Raw genomic sequence first — 20,105 nt, 5'->3', positions numbered from 1 at the left:
TTCTCAGCCCTTATTGCTTCTTCACCCTATCGCAGTCAACTATAAAAAATGTTAAAACTTTTAAAGACTAGACACGATAATTATATCTTGTGCCCATCTTCTATATCAGAATAAATAATAGTACTATCGTACGGAAAGGAAACTTCCTACAAAACCGAAGTCAGGGGTGCGAAATTCCTCCTTTCGGGTATTCTCGGCACTGGCACTGCTTCGCGCCGCGATTCCCGCACGAGTGTGGAGGGACCTTAAGAGATTGTCGTCCTTTCTATACCGCCACATATGGCACGGCGTCCTCGTCTGGACAGCCCTTAAAGGAAAGTATTCTACATAAGGCTGAGAACGCACTGCGATTATTTTTAACGTACGCATCAAAGAGGATATAATAAGATAGAGCGGTACTGTCATAGTAAATTTTGTAACCGCTGTAAATTCACTGCCATCTATCGACATACTTTAAAACTAAAAATGATGATTTATAAAAATACGTTAAAATGTATTTTGTGATGTTTTTATTCCCCGCCGTAAATTTAGTATGGTTTATGGTGGGCTATAAATCTTCTCGACCAATCATATTGTCGCATTGCGTATGTTTAGTCCCTCACGGGCGCACGCGTATAGTCACGTATAGTTGATCTATGTAATGCTAGGTCTATGAACGTACGGCATGCTTCATAAATCATAAGCGCACGCTCTTAAAAGACTGAAACCGCAAGTAATTAATCGCAGTGCGTTCTAAGCCTTAATAATCTGTGTATAGTTGGTCAAGCAAATCCTGTCAGTAGAAAACGGCGGCAAATTTAAAGAATGTAGGCGCAAAGGGATATCGTCCCCTAGAAAATTTAAATTTCGCGCCTTTTACTACTGACAGCAGCTTGACCAACTATATTAAACTTTATTTTGAATTTTGATTCAAACCAGTCCTAACTTGATGAATGTATCCAAACGCACTTGCAAGTTTGCAACATGCAGAAAGTTAAAAGATGGCGTCTACGTAAATGTCAAAGTACTAAGTACTACCACATATATTTAATATTTCATAGATATTGGCAAATCATAACTTTATTACGTCTATATCCGATCGTTTAAATCAGAGATGGAGTCATCAGCTATACAGGGCATAGTGAGCGTTTGCGTGAAGGCTGAGCCCTGTGAATATCTGTGTATAACAGATGAGCCCATGGTCGAGGGAGTGTCTGTGAAAGTTGAGCGTTTGCTGGATGATGTGTGTGTAAAAGACGAGCCCAGGTGCGAGGGTGCATCTATAAAAGCCGACTCTTCATGCTCAGATGTGTGTGTAAAAGACGAGTCGCTCGGCGTGAGCGCGGCGGCGGAGCTGTACACCGACCACGCAGTCAAAGATGAGGTCGTGCTCGGTCCCGTGATAGTGGAGCGGCGCGTGCGCCACGCACCAACAGGTCAGTTGTGATTTCTTTGATTAAACCTGTCCATTTATCATAATAAGATTAAGCATGTACAATATATGATAATTTTTACGTTAGATGTTGTGTATGGATAGAATTTTTATCATAGAAAAGTACATAATACACGTCCGTCTGGCCATCGAATGGCAAACTGGGTACGGGAGGCCCAAGATCGAGAGAGGTGGAAAAACTCTGGAAGAGGCCTACACTACCGCTCATAACTATTTAGGCACTCGTAATTTTTTCCATACAATTGTATACAAAATAGACTTTCAGAATTATACTGTTAAGTCGCAGTTGGGTAACAGTTTTTTGTGCAGTTTACTTTTTTAATATAACAGACTTATCGAGCTTCAAAATGATGTGCAGAAAATTCGTGTACATTGCCTATTTACCAAATGGCAAGCATCAGGGGCGTATTTACCCTAGGGCCAAGGGGGCCTTGGCCCGGGGCGGCAGGCTGCAGGTGGCGGCGCAGGCCACCGCTGGCTTTCAGTTTCGGGTGCCTCAGTGGCGCCCCATTTTTTTTTTTTTTGTGGTGTTACTGGTATTAGACATAATTTAATTTAAAGTAAGTAACTATTCGTTACTGAAGACCAAACCCATGACCAATGGAAAACAAGAACCCATTTACGTCAACAACAATAGGATCGAATATGTAAACAAATACTTATACCTAGGTCAAATTATATCCCCACACGACTTGACTACGAAAGAACTAGACAGACGCATTGGAAACGGGTGGAAGCAATATTGGAACCTAAAAGAAGTTATGAAAAATAAGGAAATGAGTATGACCATAAAAAGGAAATTGTTCAATACCTGTTTACTTCCTGTTCTAACTTATGGTTGCCAAACCTGGGCACTAAACAAATCCCACTACAAAAAGCTAGAAATTTGTCAAAACGCCATGGAGAGAAGTATGATGGGAAAGCAACTATCTGATAAAGTTAGAAATATAGATATAAAGAAATGTACTAAAACAAAAGATATTACTACAACAATTAAGAAGTTAAAATGGAAATGGGCAGGTCACACAATTAGAGGTAGAGAAAAGTGGTCTAAGGCAATAATGTACTGGATTACTAGAGACAAAAAGAGGAAGCATGGCAGGCCAAGAAGAAGATGGGATGATGAGATTAAGAGCGCAGCAGGAGGTTGCTGGACTACAATAACAAAAGATAGGGATAAATGGAAAGAGTTAGGGGAGGCCTTTGCCTACAAAAGGCATACAGATGGAAATTAGATATATATATATATATACATATATGTTAACAAATTGTACTTACAAAACACTTGTCTGAAATAAAGGCTATTATTATAACTATTCGTTGTCTATTGCCAGTAGTCACATCAAATTTTTTACAGCGCGTTTGCGCCCTTTTTCCTTCTACCTTAATTCTTTACCCACGTCGGATTGTCAACGAGTTCTCATGATGTCGCCCTGCGACGTCGCTCTTCACATCGCCCTAAGGCCGCGGGCTTCCGTTAATGCTTTTTGGCCCTGTCTGTAACAAACACCGTAGGTCGCGTCCGGCGTGACGCTGTACGCGACGTACAAATGCTTACTATGGAAATGCACTACAGGGGTCTCTCTCACACACCAGACGCCGCGGCGGCGTACGACGTTTGTTGCAGACCAGGGCCTAACGTTGCATGCTTGACGTCGGCATTAACGCCATGAGCGTCGTCTAGACGCCGGCCATTGCGTCAGCAGTCGCTATACTTCCTACGGTAAATAAAGGCATCGTGTACGTCGTCCGTACCTCTGTGGCGCACGGCGTCCGCACGGTGGCCGACGTCAACCGAAAACCGTACAATATTAACACTATAATTATTGAGTATAGTATTCAGAGGCGACCACGGAGTTGGCGAACGGGTCAGTCGGAGCCTAGCACAAAAAACAAAGCGCGTTCTTTTAGTGGGTACTAAATTTCGCATCATTCATTTAGTGGTTAATTACTCACCAAAACACTGATCAATATACGCAAAAATCATATTGAAAGAGAACTTATAATACCTAGTGGTATTGAATAAAATTAGAGTTTGGACACGACACGACATGGTTAGTTGTTTCAAAGTTAGCTGCTCAACCAACTCGTTTTAAGCCAGGATGCCGACGTGTTCGCCGATAGCTGACATTTTGATTTGTAAAATACGCTCATTATGTAATGAATTAATTTTTTTTTTAATCTGGTTTTTATGGAGGCTTTGGACACTCTAGGTGAACATGTCAGCCTCATGGGTGCTATCATAGTTCCCTACTCAAGGGAGAGGTCAATAAAGTGGTAAACACTGATTGCTTTGTCCGATATAGGCTCTGCCAACCAACAATTGATCTGTCCATTGTGCATGGAGCCCAGACTACCAAAAATTCTTTTTCTCAAGTCCGAATTCCGGACGCATTCCAACAACACGTGAGACAAGTCATCAGTCTTCTGACAGTTTGCACATAGTGGTGACGATTTAACACCCATCATGCACAGAAATTTGTTTGTAGGGATGTGTCCGGACCGGACTCGGAAAGCTGAGACTAACACTTTTCTAGAGAGGTTGGCAGAATCAAACCAGGGTATCCACAAGGGTTTATCTTGAATTGTTCTGTAAACTTAAATGTACATCAGATTTACTGTTACATAATATATGATATAAATCTACTGTTTCATTATGTATTGTTAAATACTGTTGTTAGCATTATAGGCGCTTTGGTATTACTGTAAGCTTATAATTGTAATAAAAAAAAAAAAAAAAAAAAAAAAGGTGAACCGCAAGGCAGGAGACCAAGATATTGGACAGCAGAGCCCGAAGAGAAACATAACGTGTATAGTTAAAAAACAAACAGACGGACCGCAAGCAGGGTATTGAACTAAAGACCCTAGGATGCGGAAGGGAGCGCACCACGTAAGGCCGAGATGCTGCAGAGCCGCTGAAGAATTTTCCAGACATACCAAATTTGGGCTCCTCCAGATACGATATGGCTGTTTTTTTTGTACTATATACCACAAATGATACGTGATATCCTCATATCCAACCCCAAGAAAGCAGTTTTGAAAATAATATCATTAACATTTTTTTTTTTTTTTTTTTCAATTTTACAAACTGACACAGTTCTACTTCAATACCTATTTTAAGAGACTTATGGAACTGTACTGCAGATACGGTACATATTAATCATAAAATGATACGTAATATCCATACATCGAACGGGAAATACCTCTTTAACCCTTTAACTGCGCCGTTTCATCATTCATTATTTGTGGTATATTGTTTAAAAAAAATCAGCCATATCGTATCTGGACTCTGGAGGAGCCCAAACTTGGTATGTTTCAAAGATTATTTTTGTTTTAATTTAAAAAAAATGGCCGAAATGTAATGATGTGATATATTTTTAGAATCGCCTCAAAAAGCCCTTTCGTATGATACCACACACGATAGGTTTTGGAAAAAAAATATTTTTCCTTACAAAAAAAATGTTTTACCACTCCCCCCCCCCCGGGGAAAGTTTTTTAGGAACTGCGGGTCAAAAATTTTGTTTTGACCTCTAGCATAGAGTAACTTATACTAGAGCGGTACTGTCATAGTAAATTTTGTAACCCCAGTAAATTCACTGCCATCTGTCGACACACTTTAAAACTAAAAATGAAGATTTATAAAAATACGATAGAATGTATTTAAATATAGATAAATGTTTTTTTTTTTTTTGCATTAATTATTTTTATGATTTTGACCCATGTTCTTTCACTGATATGCGTTAAAATTGTTAAATAACAAACGAAACCGTCAACGCCATCTATACGACTGTAGGCCAAAACTAGTAGCGCCCTCTGAACGAGAATCAAATTTTCTTGATTTTCGAGGCACGTTTTTTCCTTAGACTGTATCCATCTATTACGGAGTTATATCTATCTTTGCCTCTAGTAAAGCTTGAGAAAAGCACTATATATGACTCGTCTGGAAGGCTACTTGCTGGCTTCGGATTCAATTAAACGGACTCCCAAGGTCGTCCGTTTAAAACGAATCCTTAGCCAGCAAGTAGCTACTTCCGAGCCTCGACAATAATGTACTAATGAGCAGTAGTGTATACCTCATAAGAGGGTTCTGGTGTGATTTTTTTATTACTAGACTAAGTTGTGCCGTGTGGTTGCCGGCTTAAGAATAGCCCACTCCGTGCTTATCCATGGATGTCGTAAAAGGCGACTAAAGGAGTAAAAGGACAGTCACCTAAGTCAACTAGGGATTCCCAAGGAGGGTTGATGTCAGGCAGGCGGCCGATCGTAAAAAGATATGCCAAATCGTATACAACATGAGTGCGACAGATAATAGAATATGCGATAGTGCTAGGGCGTACCCCGCAGGCGCAGCACCCGGCGGCTGTGAGAAATGGACGAGGGTTGCTGCACCAGGGACGGGGGCAGCGTAAGAAGCTAGTCCGGGGAATAAGACTGAGGATTGCAAGTTGGAATATAGGTACGATGATTGGAAGAGGAAGAGAGTTAGCGGATGTTTTGGAAAGGAGACGAATAAAAGTGGCATGTCTGCAGGAGACGAAGTGGAAGGGACGGAAAGCAAGAGACATTGGGGCGGGTTATAAGTTTTACTATTGCGGCAGTGATGGGAAAAGAAATGGGGTGGGTGTAGTGTTATTGTTGGGGTGTTGTGGGCCTGTGAATGTCACGTCGACCAAGCAGTGATCTATTGTGACGGCCCTTTAAAATTCGTTACTAATGCCCGTTGAGTCCAGAAAATTCCAGATTCTTTGGGCCTTAAGGTTCTGTACCTCATAGGGTTGCAGTATGTGCCGCCCTAAGTGGATACTTCTTTTTGACATTAGTGGTCCACAGGAACAGAGAATGTGCATTGCAGTCTCCTCTGACTCCTGGCAGAACCTGCATGTCGCATCCTGTTTCTTCCCAATTCGGAACATGTGTTTGTTCAACTTACAGTGTCCAGTCAATATTCTAGTCACTGCGCAGGTTTTATATCTTTTGAGCCTTAGAAGCTCCTTAGCAGTTTTGCCGTTGAACCCTTTGATTAGAGCTTTCGAGTGTTCTTGTCCTTTGACGAACTTCCACCAATCGATTACTCTCTTTTTTTCTATGTTGCTGAGCAGAGAGTATGCATCCCGTTTTGTGATTCCACAGAACGGTCCTGGGCCGACCAGGGGTGTGTCTGCGCCCTTTCTAGCAAGTTCGTCCGCTTCTTCGTTTCCGTTAATGTCGGAGTGCCCTGGTACCCATCTAAGTATGACTTTGTTGGAGTTAGCCAGTGCATTTAGGTTTGTTTTTTACAGTTCTGGACTAGTTTTGAGTTTGACTCGAGGGAATCTAGTGCCAGCAGAGCAGCCTGGCTGTCTGAGTTGATGTAGATATGATGGTGTCTTAGGTTTCTATCCAGGTTAATCTCCGCACATTTGTTGATGGCAAAGACTTCTGCCTGGAAGATTGATGCCTGTGTGCCCATGCTGACGCTAGCTCTGAGCTTAGGTCTCTCACCATAGATCCCACATCCTACATCATTGCCTTTCTTGGAACCATCCGTGTACCAAATATGGCTTCCCTCTTCGACGTACATTTGGTCGTTGGTCCATTTGTCTCTAGGAGGGATTTCTACTGTATACAGTTTGGTAAAATGACATTCGGTGTGGTGTCATCAGTGGGCATGATTCAGATTCAGATATTTATTAATAAAATTTAGTATTTTACACGTCATTTTCAGTATAATAAATAGTTATATTAAATTATCACTAATTAATTTACATTTTTAGTATACATTTTACAAATATAGGTACTTAACTTACGTATCTATTTTTACGTGGTTGGGTTGGCTGCCCTACTGACAAAGTCGTCGATGGTATAGCACGCCAGTTCAGTTAAGAGTGCCCTGAGTTTTTTTTCGAATGTTGTATCGCTTGCATCAATTATTTCGGCAGGAAGCGAGTTGTACAATTTTGCCCCAACAACAGCGAGTGACTTTCTAGATTTGGCTAGTTTACGTTGTGGGACAACTAAAAGGGGTCTCCGTCGGGTGCTTCTTTCCCTGGTAGTAGAGGAGACATAGTTGTGTAGATTTGCTCTTATATACTTGCACGCAGTGAGGACATAGACACTTGGAAGCGTAAGTATTTTCAATTCTTTAAATAATTCTTTTGCAGGATGGTCGTGACACTTTCCTGTTATGCTAAGGGTTCTATTTGCAAAAACCCAGGCCTTTAGTTTGGTTAATGCTTGAGAGCGCCATTTTGGCCTGTTTAGCGTGCATATTCTGTAGACGCACTGCTTGGCCTCCTTTTGCACGTGCAGGTGGAGTGGTATAATGTCCAGCAGTGCGTCTAGGGCCGCTCCCGGTGTCGAGGAGAAGGCGCCTGTTGCGGTTAAACAAGCCGTGCGTTGCAGGCTGTTTAGAGTATCTATCGCCGTCTTTTGGCTGGTTTTGTTACACCAGACTGCGGAGGCATAGGTGATAATGGGCCTCACTACCGCTGGGTGTAGTGTTAGATAAGGAGCTTAAAAACAAGGTGATGGATGTAAAGAGAGTGAATGATAGAGTAATTATCGTGAAATTGTTGATAGAAAACTTGATTTTAAATGTAATTAGTGTATATGCACCGCAGACTGGATGTGATGATAGTTTGAAAAAGAAATTCTGGGAGGATTTGGATGTGGAAATTATGGGAATACCAGAATGTGAGGAGATTTTAATGGACATGTGGGAAGAATGAATGACGGATATGAAAGAGTGCATGGGGGCCGTGGTTACGCAGTCAGAAATCAAGAGGGTGAAGCTCTACTGGAAGCAGCCTTAGCCTTTGACTTAGCCATAGTGAACACCTACTATCAAAATAAAGAACAACACCTTATCACATACCGTAGTGGTCAACACTCTACCCAAATTGATTACTTTCTCCTAAGAAGGAGTAAAATACATTTGGCTAAGGACTGCAAAGTAGTACCCAGTGAGAGCCTAGTTTCCCAGCATAGGTTACTGATTCTAGACTTAAATCTTAAAGTACAACGTTTGTAAAAGAACTCGAAGCCCCCACCTAAAACGAAATGGTATAGATTGAGGGACAGGGAGTTAGCTGAAGAATTTAGAAAAAGAATAGTCGATAAGATGGTAGGAATGGGTGATATGGTAGAGATGATAGTGAATGATTGCTGGAATGAAATGGCAGTATGTGTAAGAAGTGTGGCGAGGGATGTTTTTGGGGAAACAACAGGGAAAGGCAAGATTGATAGGGATACATGGTGGTGGAATGAAGATGTACGAATGATTATGAAAGAAAAGAAGAATGCTTTTAAAGAATGGAAAAGTGTGGAAGAGGGTAACGATAGAGAGAAATAAATCAAGAGGTCAGCTTATCTAACAAGTAAGAAGGAGGCTTAAAAAGCAGTTGCAATAGCAAGGGCCAAGGTACAAGATTGTACGATTTCCTTGAGAGCCCACAAGGCCAAAAAGACCTTTACAGAAAAGCAAGAGAGAGAGAGAGGAATGCAAATGATATAAATCATATGAAATGTATGAGAGACGAAGCAGGAAAGATTTTGACGGATAACAAGAGCATACAAGAACGCTGGAAGAACTACTTCAGTAAACTTATGAACGAAGAGAATGATTGGAGTGGAGTGCTAGAAAATGCTAGAAATAACATTGGTATGGTGAAAGAGATCACTATAGAAGAAGTAAAAATGGCAGTGCAAGGTATGAAGAATGGGAAAGCGGTTGGGCCAGATGGTATACCTGTGGAAGTATGGAAGTTTCTGAAAGCGGATGGATGGAAGTGGCTGACTTTATTCTTTAATAAGTTGTTGCAAGAAGAGGCAATCCCTGATGAATGGTGCAACAGTTCACTGGTGCCCGTTTTTAAGAATAAGGGTGATGTACAGGATTGCAACAACTATCGAGGAATAAAGCTCATGTCACATAGCATGAAGATATGGGAAAAAGTGGTAGCGAGACGAATGAGAGAAGAAAGTAAGGTAACACAGAACCAATTTGGGTTTATGTCGGGCCGGGGAGCTACGGACGCCATATTTGCACTTCGCCAACTGTGCGAAAATTACAGACTTGCGCAAAAGAACTTGCACATGGTGTTCGTGGACCTGGAAAAGGCATACGATAGAGTCCCCCGTAAGGTTCTGTGGTGGTCTATGAGAGAGAAAGGAATGCCAGAGAAGTATGTGCGGCTTGTTCAGGCGATGTATGATAGAGCTAGTACGCACGTCAGGTCTGAAGCTGGAGTAACCGACAAGTTCAATGTGGCGGTAGGTTTACACCAGGGATCGGCTTTAAGTCCGTATTTGTTCCTCCTGGTAATGGATGCTCTGACATCGAACATACAGGAGGAGGCACCCTGGTGTATGCTGTTTGCCGATGACATTGTTCTTGTCAGAGATAATGCACTTGAGGTCCAGAGCAGGCTGGTAAAATGGCAAGAAAAGCTGGAAAGTGTGGGACTGAAAATAAGCAGAACCAAAACGGAGCACATGTTCTGCGATCTCGGTGGTCTATCCAGTTTTTCCCATATTGCCTTAGATGGTGTATCCCTACCAGTCTGCTCCGACTTCCGGTACCTTGGGTCATTGATCCAGAGCGACGGACGCATCGACCGTGACGTGAAAAATAGAATAAATGAGGGATGGATGAAATGGCGACAGGTCTCTGGAACAACTTGCGATCCACGAATGCCTCTTAAACTTAAGGGGAAAATTTACAGGACGATCGTGAGACCTGTTGTAATGTATGGATCAGAATGCTGGGCGACGAAAGTGACGGATGAAAGAAGAGTGCACGCAGCGGAAATGAGAATGTTGAGATGGATGTGTGGAGTGACGAGGAAGGATCGGATTAAGAATGAGTATATTAGGGGAAGTTTGAAAGTAGCACCAGTAACGGAGAAGATAAGAAGTAGTAGGTTAGCGTGGTATGGGCATGTGATGAGGAGGGATGAATGCCATATAGTCAAAAGAATGTTAGGGATGAATGTTGATGGACGGAGAGCGTATGGTAGACCCAAAAAGCGATGGATGGATTGTGTGAAAGAGGATATGAGAAAGAAAGGAGTGAGTGCTGAGGTGACGAAAGATAGAGGAGAATGGAAGAGAAAAACATGTTGTGCCGACCACACATAATGTGGGATAAGGGCAGGAAGAAGAAGGAGACTAAGTTTTGCAAATACTTTGTATTTATGTAAAATACTCAGAAATAAGGCTTTTTTATTTTAATTTATTTATATAAAAATAAATAGATAAATAAATAAAATAAATATTATAGGATGTTCTTACACAGATTGACTAAGTCCCACAGTAAGCCCAAGGAGGCTTGTGTTGTGGGTACTCAGACAACGATATATATAATATATAAATACTTAAATACATAGAAAACACCCATGACTCAGGAACAAATATCTGTGCTCATCACACAAATAAATGCTCTTACCGGGATTCGAACCCAGGACCATCGGCTTCACAGGCAGGGTCATAAAATAAAAAAGCCTTTTTATTTGTGGGCAACTTAATAACATTATAAAATATTAACTTAACTAGGGTTTGCATGACGGATCTGAAATGTTTGACAAGATCCGCTGATCCGGATCCAGATCTGCATAACTTCTTCTTTGGCTCAATGCCACGGGGGCCTTATTTAGATGTATTTTAATTTAGATTAGTTTTTAATTTTATTACACATAGTTTTATTTTATATATATGTATATGTGAAGTTTATTTGTAACTCCTTAAACTGAAGAATAAAGTCATACAGTACTTTATATATAGCTACTTTACAGTTTAAAGAAAATTACACCAGATGACCAGAGCCCTCTTAAGAGTTATAGGCCTCTTCCAGATTCTTTAATTTTTTCCGGTCTTGGGCCTCTCAGATCCAGTTTGTCCCCGCTACTTTTATTATGTCTTCAGAGTAGCATGCCAATGGCCATCTTCTTTTCCTTTTTCCATCTGGACCTTTCCAGCCTGACGTTTGTAAGGTCCACCTCTCCAGCAGCAACATAGCCAGCCCATCTCCATTTTCGTTTCTCGGCCCGACTTAGTGCATCTGTAATCTTAGTTTTTTCTCTAATTATGAAAACTCTGCTCTTGTCAATTTTTCTTACAAAACGTCAGGGGGTAAAAATGGCCTAAATGGCTTTGAGAAAAGGATGGTACGGCCAGGCCACATTGTTTTCTCGACTTGGCGGGGGACTACAGTGCCCCCGATTTTATTGTTATTAACATGAGTAAATGTTATTTTAATCTGAGAGCGGTTTCAGCTTTTAACCTGGGTGCAGAAGTAAAACAGTCTTGTGAGATTGTCCCCGGAAGGCCCCTTCTGAGGGACTGCTGTGTGAGGCTGGAGCGTCTTGTTGTGGACACCCTGCACACTAGCACTCGGAGCACAGACAGGGACAGCACGAGACAAGGTCATGAAGCTGATGTAGAGTGTGGATACAGGAACACCACAGTTGAGAATGTTAAAGGAAACTATCATGGTAAGTGATTTATTAGTACTTGAGTGTTTTTTTCCTTAATGGCATTTTACGTTCATGATTTTTATTTGTGGTGCTAAGTTACCGATAAGTGAAAGGTCGTATTTAAATTGTTTAAAATGAACATTGTGTAAATTAATTAAATTTTAGACTCGGTTATCTTAATTTACCTTTTCTGCCATTGGGTATGCGGAAAAACTTACCATGTAATATTTACTGGTTCTAATGACTCCTTGTGGAGCGCCCACTGGTCTACACACAGCGGCACTTGGGGATCCCCTTTTTGGTTTTCTTAAATATTATAATTATATTTGCATGCGATATCGACCGATCGTATTAGAGAATTTTTTATTGACATGTGTTACACTTATTTTTCTGCCTTGCCGTCAAAAAGTTGAAGCCCCGACAAGGAGGTCAGAATATATTCTTCACTATAAAGGTTTTATATGTGGCGCAAACATTCCCCCGGCCTTGAAAGGAATAACTTTCAAAGAACATTTGAAACAAATCAATTACTACATAATAGCATCCTTATTGCTCAGAGAAAACGAAATTTACATTAACAAATTAGGCCTACATAATGTAATAAAAATAACTAATTACTAATAGAAATATATTAAGTATATTATTGAGAAGGCAATGGACATAATTTGACTAAAGGTCTTTTAAGAGTGCCTGATTTTGTTTTAACCAGAGCAACTCTTGCAATACCGTCCTTGCCAGGAAAGAGTTGAGTTATAAGACCTAATGGCCAATGTAGAGGCATAACATTCTCTTGAAGGATGACTACAACTGTTCCTTCCTTAACAGGCTGAGAAGGAGTATTCCATTTTTGTCTGGTTTGCAGCGTGTGTAAATACTCATCGCACCACCTCTTCCAAAATGATTGAGTTAAACGATCTAATAATTGATATCTTTGCAAAAGATGATCAGATGTAACCTCCGCAACAGACGCAGCTGGAAGATATTTCAATGGAGTAACATTAAGAAAATGAGCTGGTGTCAAAGCGGAAGGTTCAGCTGGATCAGAGCTCAACACGGACAGTGGCCTAGAATTTAATAAAGCCTCAATTTCACACAAAACTGTCATTAATTCCTGAAATGACAAGATTTGTTTACCTATAGTACGAAACAAGTGTGATTTGACGCATTTGACGTTACTTTCCCAACATCCTCCAAAATGTGGAGCACTAGGAGGAATAAATTGCCAAATTATTTTGTTGGCTGCCAGTTCATTTTGCCAAGCGTCTTGATACTCATTCGCGAGGAAATTATGAAGTTCTTGCAAATACGTATGGGCTCCTTGGAAGTTGGTTCCGTTATCGCTGTACATATATTTTACAGGACCACGTCTGGATAAAAACCGCTTAAAGGCTGACATAAAACTTGCTGTACTTAAGTCGGTTGCAAGTTCTAAATGAATTGCTCGTGTTGTGAGACATGTGAATAAGCACAAATAAACCTTTTGACTCTTCACTCCTCTTCGTCGAACAGGCGTACAATATAAAGGACCAGCGTAATCGCAACCAGTATGGATAAAGGCTTTCTCAACTTGATTTACCCTACATGCTGGTAAATCTGCCATCATTGGGCAGTTAGCCTTTGGCTTGGTCCGGAAGCAGAAATTGCATAAATGAATCCGATGACGAATAATACATCGAGCTGCTATGATCCAGAATCGATGACGCAGAATAGATATAAGAGTTTCAGGTCCTGCATGTAAATGGCGTCGATGATAATAATCGACTAGTAGGTTAATTATGTGATCACGACGTGGCAATAACAAAGGATGTTTATAATCGTAATCTTCATTAGAATTACTGAGACGTCCTCCGACACGAAGGATCCCATCTTCAATAAATGGCTTCAGGCTTGCCAAAGCCCTTGTAAACCCTTTTTTCAAGGTCATGTCTAAAATATGTTGATTGAAATAAACCCTTTGTAGAGCTCGTACGATTTCCAGTTCAGCTGCTGTTAAGTCATCAGCACTAATAGGACCTTTAGGTAATTGTTTCATAAATTTCAGGATATAAGCAACTGTGCGTACATATCTAATCCATGACGAGAATCGTTTCGACAAATCATAAACTATATTGTCGTTCGAATTGTCGCAAGTCACTAAAGAAACAGTTTTTTCTTCAGGAACGTTGACTTCGTCTGGTACGAACGCTTGAATCGGCCATTCAGTTTTCGGCAGTTTCATCCATGGAGGACCTGATAGCCATAGAGAATTGTTCACCAGTTGACCTGGAGTTAAGCCTCTAGACAGGCAGTCGCTTGGATTTTCTGTTCCCTTGATATGATAAAAATGATCGCTTGACAAGTTCTCTTGGATCTTAGTAACACGATTGGCCACAAAAGTTTGCCATCGATGAGGCGACGAATGAATCCAACAGAGTGTTACTGTTGAATCGGAAAAGGCTAACACAGATTTGATTTTGTATCTGCTTGAGTAGGTGTCAACCACCCTTTTCATCAGTTGTGACAATAGCAATGCTGCGCATAATTCCAGTCTTGCTAAGCTTACAACTTTCACGGGCGCTATTTTAGATTTAGCGCAAATTAAATTAATCACACCTCGGTCAACGTTAGGAAAGGTGACGTAGGCATAAACCACTCCACCATAAGCCTTTTCACTAGCATCCGAAAAAACCGACTATAGTCAATGAACAGTTTTCAATAACACCTATATGTCTGGGAATGCTAATGTTAGATAGTAGCGGTAGTTCATTTTGGAACTGTTGCCATTGGCGTACAATATGATCAGGCGGTAATTCATCCCAATCTATTTTCAAAAGCCATAACTCCTTTATTAGAAGCTTAGCGAACACGATTACAGGGGCAACCAGGCCCAGAACATCGAATAGTCTAGCTACCGATGAAAGAATATTTCTTTTACTACACGGTCGATCGTCAGGACTAACCTGGAACTTGAATACATCTTCACCAGGATACCAACGTAGGCCTAAAATCTTCAACGTTGTATCATCGTCGAAGGTGACACTTTGGGACAAATGTAGTTCTTTCGGTATTTCTTTTAGAACAGCTGTAGAATTTGATGACCACTTTGCTAGTTGGAATCCACCTTTCAAGAACATTTCCAGCAGTTGTTTAGTCGCTTGTACAGCTTGGTCTTCATCAATAACTGAACTGGCTACATCATCCATATAAATATCACGAGATGCGATTTCTTTTGCGAGTGGGTATTTATCACCTTCATCAGCTACTAACTGTTTGACAGTTCGCAGTGCCAGAAAAGGACTGCTACGTAGACCGAAAGCTACCCTATTATACTGAAACACTCTTATAGTTTCCTCAGGACTAAACCTATAAAGTATACGCTGATAAGGACGATCCTCCCCCCGTACGTCAATACACAGATACATTTGACGTACATCAGACGTGATAGCAATAGCAAATAATCGTAAGTTTAGAAGAATACAGAACAAGTCAGCTTGAAGACTTGGTCCTGCGTGAAGTATGTCATTTAAAGATAAACCGCTTGTGGTCTGTGCACTAGCGTCCAGCACAATTCTAACCTTTGTAGTTATTCTGTCAATTTTGACAATTGCGTGGTGGGGTATGTGATAAGCATCACTTGACTTGTCATTTGGAACCTCAGATAAATATTTTTTATCAATATGTTCACGGATAACTTCATCGTAAGCTGGCTTTAATTCAGGTTGTGTGAGGAATTTTCTTTCAAGTGCTAAAAATCTGCGTTCAGCAGTCTTGTAAGAATCGCCTAAATTGCTTGGGTCCAATTTAAACGGAAGTGCTACTTCGTAACGTCCGTCTTCCAAACGATTGATTGTATTTTTAAATATATCTTCAGTTTGTTTGTCGTCAAGACTATGAATCACTCCTCCATCCAAATCTTCAATTTCCCAGAATTTTTGCATTAAATTTCCTACATCAACCGAAGTAAAATATCCAGCTGCTGAGTAGGAAGCGCTAACTGCGGGAGCATCGCCTAGTATGATGTATCCCAGTGTAGTTTCTAAAGCATCAGGCAAACCAGGTTCTTTCTCAATTTTATTTGACATTAACAATTTGGTGAATAACTTAACACCAAGAAGTACGTCAATTTCACCTGGAATCGTCCAAGATTCATCTGCTAGATTTAAATTATCAAACAGATCAGATGCAGATTGATCAATATGACAAGTCGGTAAATCAGGCGTGATCCCATCTAAAACAAGCGCTTCGATAGTATATTGATGTTTAGGATCATATCTTGACCTAAATGTTAAGTTGACAGTTCCTCGGATGGGTTGTGTTATTGGTGTTCCACCTAATCCATTTATTGACGTCATTGGGCTGCTGTGTACAGAAAGACCTAAATTCTTGCAACACTTTAATGTAACGTAATGTTTCTGTGATCCTGGATCCAGCAGACATCTCAAAACCTTATCCTTGCCGTTACGCCCACTAGCGAGCACCTTAGCAGTGGCGAGAATTTCCGTCAAGGATGATTTAGTCTGTCCCGATGCCGAATGAGTACATATGGAGGCACCGTTGTCCGTTACGTGTGAACTTGCGCTAGCTTCACTATCATCCTTACATGAGGACTTGGACTCATTTTTATTCATGGCAGGTTTTGAGTTTTCAAAGTGTAAAGTTGTGTGATGTTTGCTTTTACATTTACGACACGTTTTCTTTGAGGAACATTTCGATGCAGTATGATGCGTGTTTAGACAATTAGTGCACGCGTGAGATTCCTTAACAAAATTAAATTTTTCGTTAGGCGTGAGTTTCATGAAAGAATTACAATTATATAGTTGCGAGTGATCATTACTCTTGCACATAGCACATGGATTTCCGTTGTCATGCCCTTGCGTGCTAACATACGCTTGGGGCGTGCGAGGGAGGGGAGCTCGCACGCTGCTAGTGCTGGCAGTGGAGCCGCTTTCAGCCTTAGTTGGAGTTCGTTGCGACGTCCGATATAAAATCTTCACTTGTTCCCTAACGAAACAAATGAATTCATCGTATGAAGGCATATTAGTAGAATTCCGAATAGACATCTCGAAATTCTTTGTGGTATCTGAATCTAATAACTTAAGACCCAGGTGAATGAAAATAAAATCACTTAAGTTTTCGAGCTTGAGTTGTCTTATTGCTGAAATAGTAGCAGCAAACGAATCAATTATTTTTTCTAAGTTAGATGCCGAAGGACCGTTGACGTTGACAGGTTTCATCGAAAACAGCTGGTTTAAATATGATGTAGCCAATGCGCGTTTATCATCATATTTCGCGATCAATGCTTCCCAAACTGTGTTGTAGTTTTCTGCGGCAGGTATAACTCCCGCACAGATCGACTTTGCTTTACCTATCAAATGACTAAACAAGTAATGAACACGCTCGGAATCCGTAAGTTTATTATTCTCATGTATGACACGCTTAAATGTTTCATAGAAGAATGGGAAGTTTTGTATGTCTCCATCGAAAGAAGGAAGGTCAATCCGTGGGATTTTAATGGAGTCGTCCTTACAAGAATGGCTCGAATCCCTGGATGTCGAAAGGATGGGAGCAGGTGTATCAATTTTTGTAATTTGACATTTGATTACGCAGTAGAGATCTTCAAACGCGTTCATTGCGTTGTAGTTGACGATGTACTCCGGGTCCAACTCCAAGTTCAGAAGATTGACGTCATCCATCAACTCTATAAATTCTTTCCTCAGTTGATCGACCAATCGAGCTTGCGTGATGAACTGTGAGAAAGCCTTCTTATCACTGCTTAGCTTTGGAATCATGTCATACATATTTTGTAAACGCATGAAACATTGAGCACGTTTTGCTTCCGCAAGCTTTAGTCTCGTTGCCATGGTTACCTTACCTAGTTGTTACTATGACAGTACGAAAAATATGAATAATCATGCAAATATGCACAAACAATTATAAATTATGTTCAACTTGTATAATAACTTAATGCAAGTCGAAAGAAAATGAAGAAAATACGAACGTTCCGCTTGTATAATACCTTAATACAAGTGTAACCTTCGCAAAAGGTTAATTACAGTTTATGAAAAACTGTGGCTTTCAGGAATAATTTACCCGTAGCTTCCAGTTTAGTTAAATGTATTTTGTAACTTAAAATACATTGAAATTATATACCGAATATAGCATGCAAAAATGTTCCGTGAAAATTATGACACAATATGACAGTTACAAAATACGAAATATTTGTAACGCATTAATGAATAAGGTAGCGCGATGAATAATCCCACACGCTACGCGTAAATAAAATAACAGACAATAACAATAAATTTGTTTGACTGACTGTACTTTGAAATACAATAAATTACGGAAACATTTGTTGAAAAATTAAGAAACCGAAAGGAAATCCAAATTAAATTTGTACCTAAATTCAGTGAGCAACAAGGATATTATGTAATATTTTTATATATGTCTCCGGTTCGTAGGCCAAAATATGGGTATGCGGAAAAACTTACCATGTAATATTTACTGGTTCTAATGACTCCTTGTGGAGCGCCCACTGGTCTACACACAGCGGCACTTGGGGATCCCCTTTTTGGTTTTCTTAAATATTATAATTATATTTGCATGCGATATCGACCGATCGTATTAGAGAATTTTTTATTGACATGTGTTACACTTATTTTTCTGCCTTGCCGTCAAAAAGTTGAAGCCCCGACAAGGAGGTCAGAATATATTCTTCACTATAAAGGTTTTTTATGTGGCGCAAACAGCCATCTTGCCACTAAGAGTTATAAACAGAAAGCTGGTCATGTAATAGGGTTAATTTTTCAATTAATTGCTGACCATGTAACCAACTGCAATTTTTTTTAAACAAAACTGATAACAAGTTTACTCTGCCACTCGCTGACAAACTCGTAATGTGTAATAAAGACTGTCACGATGATACCCGGCCATGCGTAATCTGGTATATCTTTTTACCGAATGCACATATTCAAGTAGTTATTTTATTTTAATATAATTTGTAATTATAGTACTTTAAAATAAAAATACAATCATATTACAATGTATGGGCTTCTGTGAGTTTTCGCCAAATATATTTCATCTACCTATCATACCTTAAATTTTTTGTCCAGCGTTTTTTGATAATCTTCACTCGCTTCGTACTCACAATTGTAATTTTATTCTCATAAGCTGTTTTATGCTTATTAGAATGTCATCTTACCAAAAATATATTTTTGGAACTCTTTTTGAGGTAGTCAGGGAAACTTTCTGAAGCACTAAAAGTTATTTTTATATGGGACGCATTTTTTTGTCAAAAAGTCAAATTCACCAAAGTTAAAATACCTCAGAACTATCTCAATCTGAACACAACAAATGTTAGGTATTGTGAAAAGATGATGTATAATTTGCCGTTAGCCACTTATATATTTAAAGTATGGTGATCCCTTGTTTCGCAGACAGAAATTTCATATAATTTTGTTTCACAGAAAATGTTTCGTGTAATACTTGGTCCTTGTATATTTAGTTCGAATATTTTTGTTTCAAAGACTATTTACTTGAATGAAACATATGTCACAGAAACACATTTCAATAAATTTTATAATCAAATTTTTTTATTTAGCAAAGTTATCAAACAGTAGAATTATGTTTGGGGTATTCTTGTTTCCCAGACACAAATTTCACAGAATTTCGTCTCACAAGAAACTGTTTCATATAATATTTGGTCCTTGTATTTTTATTTCGAATATTCTTGTTTCAACACCTATTTACTACAATGCAACATATTTCATAGAAACGAATTTTAAAATCTTATGATTTTATTCAATAAAATTATCAAACAGTAGGATTATGTTTTAAAGAAAACTGTTTGTCTTTATTTTATTTATTCATCGATATAATCGTTCAGAGAAGTAGGTTAGGTTAGGATATAATAGGCCCTTACAGAACCGAAAAGTTACTAAGAAAAGTGGGTTAGGTTAGAACTGCGAGCAAAACAGCGACTTATTTTATTGTACGATACTGATTTACAAACAGAAGTTATATTTTAATTAGTGTCTCGTATATTATTATAAGAATACATATCTAAATCTATGTAATAATAATCTAAATTGTATAATATGAATATCCAAACATTAGAATTTCTTAGCAACAAAAATCTATACTTAAAAATTTCTACAAAATAAGTATTCTGCGAATGGATTTTTCTATGAAATGATAACATGCTATTTTGTTTATGAGAAACATAATTCTATAAAACATATGTCTTG

General features: G+C 39.5%; 1 protein-coding gene and 1 long non-coding RNA gene across 2 annotated transcripts in view; one reads left to right on the top strand and one right to left on the bottom strand.

The window, feature by feature from the left end:
* Positions 1 to 1,015: 1,015 nt before the first annotated feature.
* The window catches only part of LOC134753148 (zinc finger protein 431-like), a 28,787-nt gene continuing 9,697 nt past the window's right edge, over positions 1,016 to 20,105 (top strand). Inside the window, exons 1-2 of the mRNA XM_063688936.1 lie at positions 1,016 to 1,415; positions 11,683 to 11,901. Of these exons, the coding sequence (XP_063545006.1) occupies positions 1,094 to 1,415; positions 11,683 to 11,901 (541 nt within the window). The 5' untranslated portion in view covers positions 1,016 to 1,093. The remainder of the gene's footprint in view (positions 1,416 to 11,682; positions 11,902 to 20,105) is intronic.
* On the bottom strand, positions 6,505 to 7,058 carry LOC134753242 (uncharacterized). The gene is made up of 2 exons (XR_010128802.1): positions 6,926 to 7,058; positions 6,505 to 6,713 (listed from the first exon to the last, which is right to left on the bottom strand). It is a non-coding gene; the product is annotated as an uncharacterized LOC134753242 (long non-coding RNA).

Source organism: Cydia strobilella, chromosome 26 (genome assembly GCF_947568885.1).
Source record: "Cydia strobilella chromosome 26, ilCydStro3.1, whole genome shotgun sequence".
NCBI lineage: Eukaryota > Metazoa > Arthropoda > Insecta > Lepidoptera > Tortricidae > Cydia > Cydia strobilella.
Note: the sequence above shows the minus strand (reverse complement) of the source record. Positions and strands in the feature narration are given on the sequence as shown.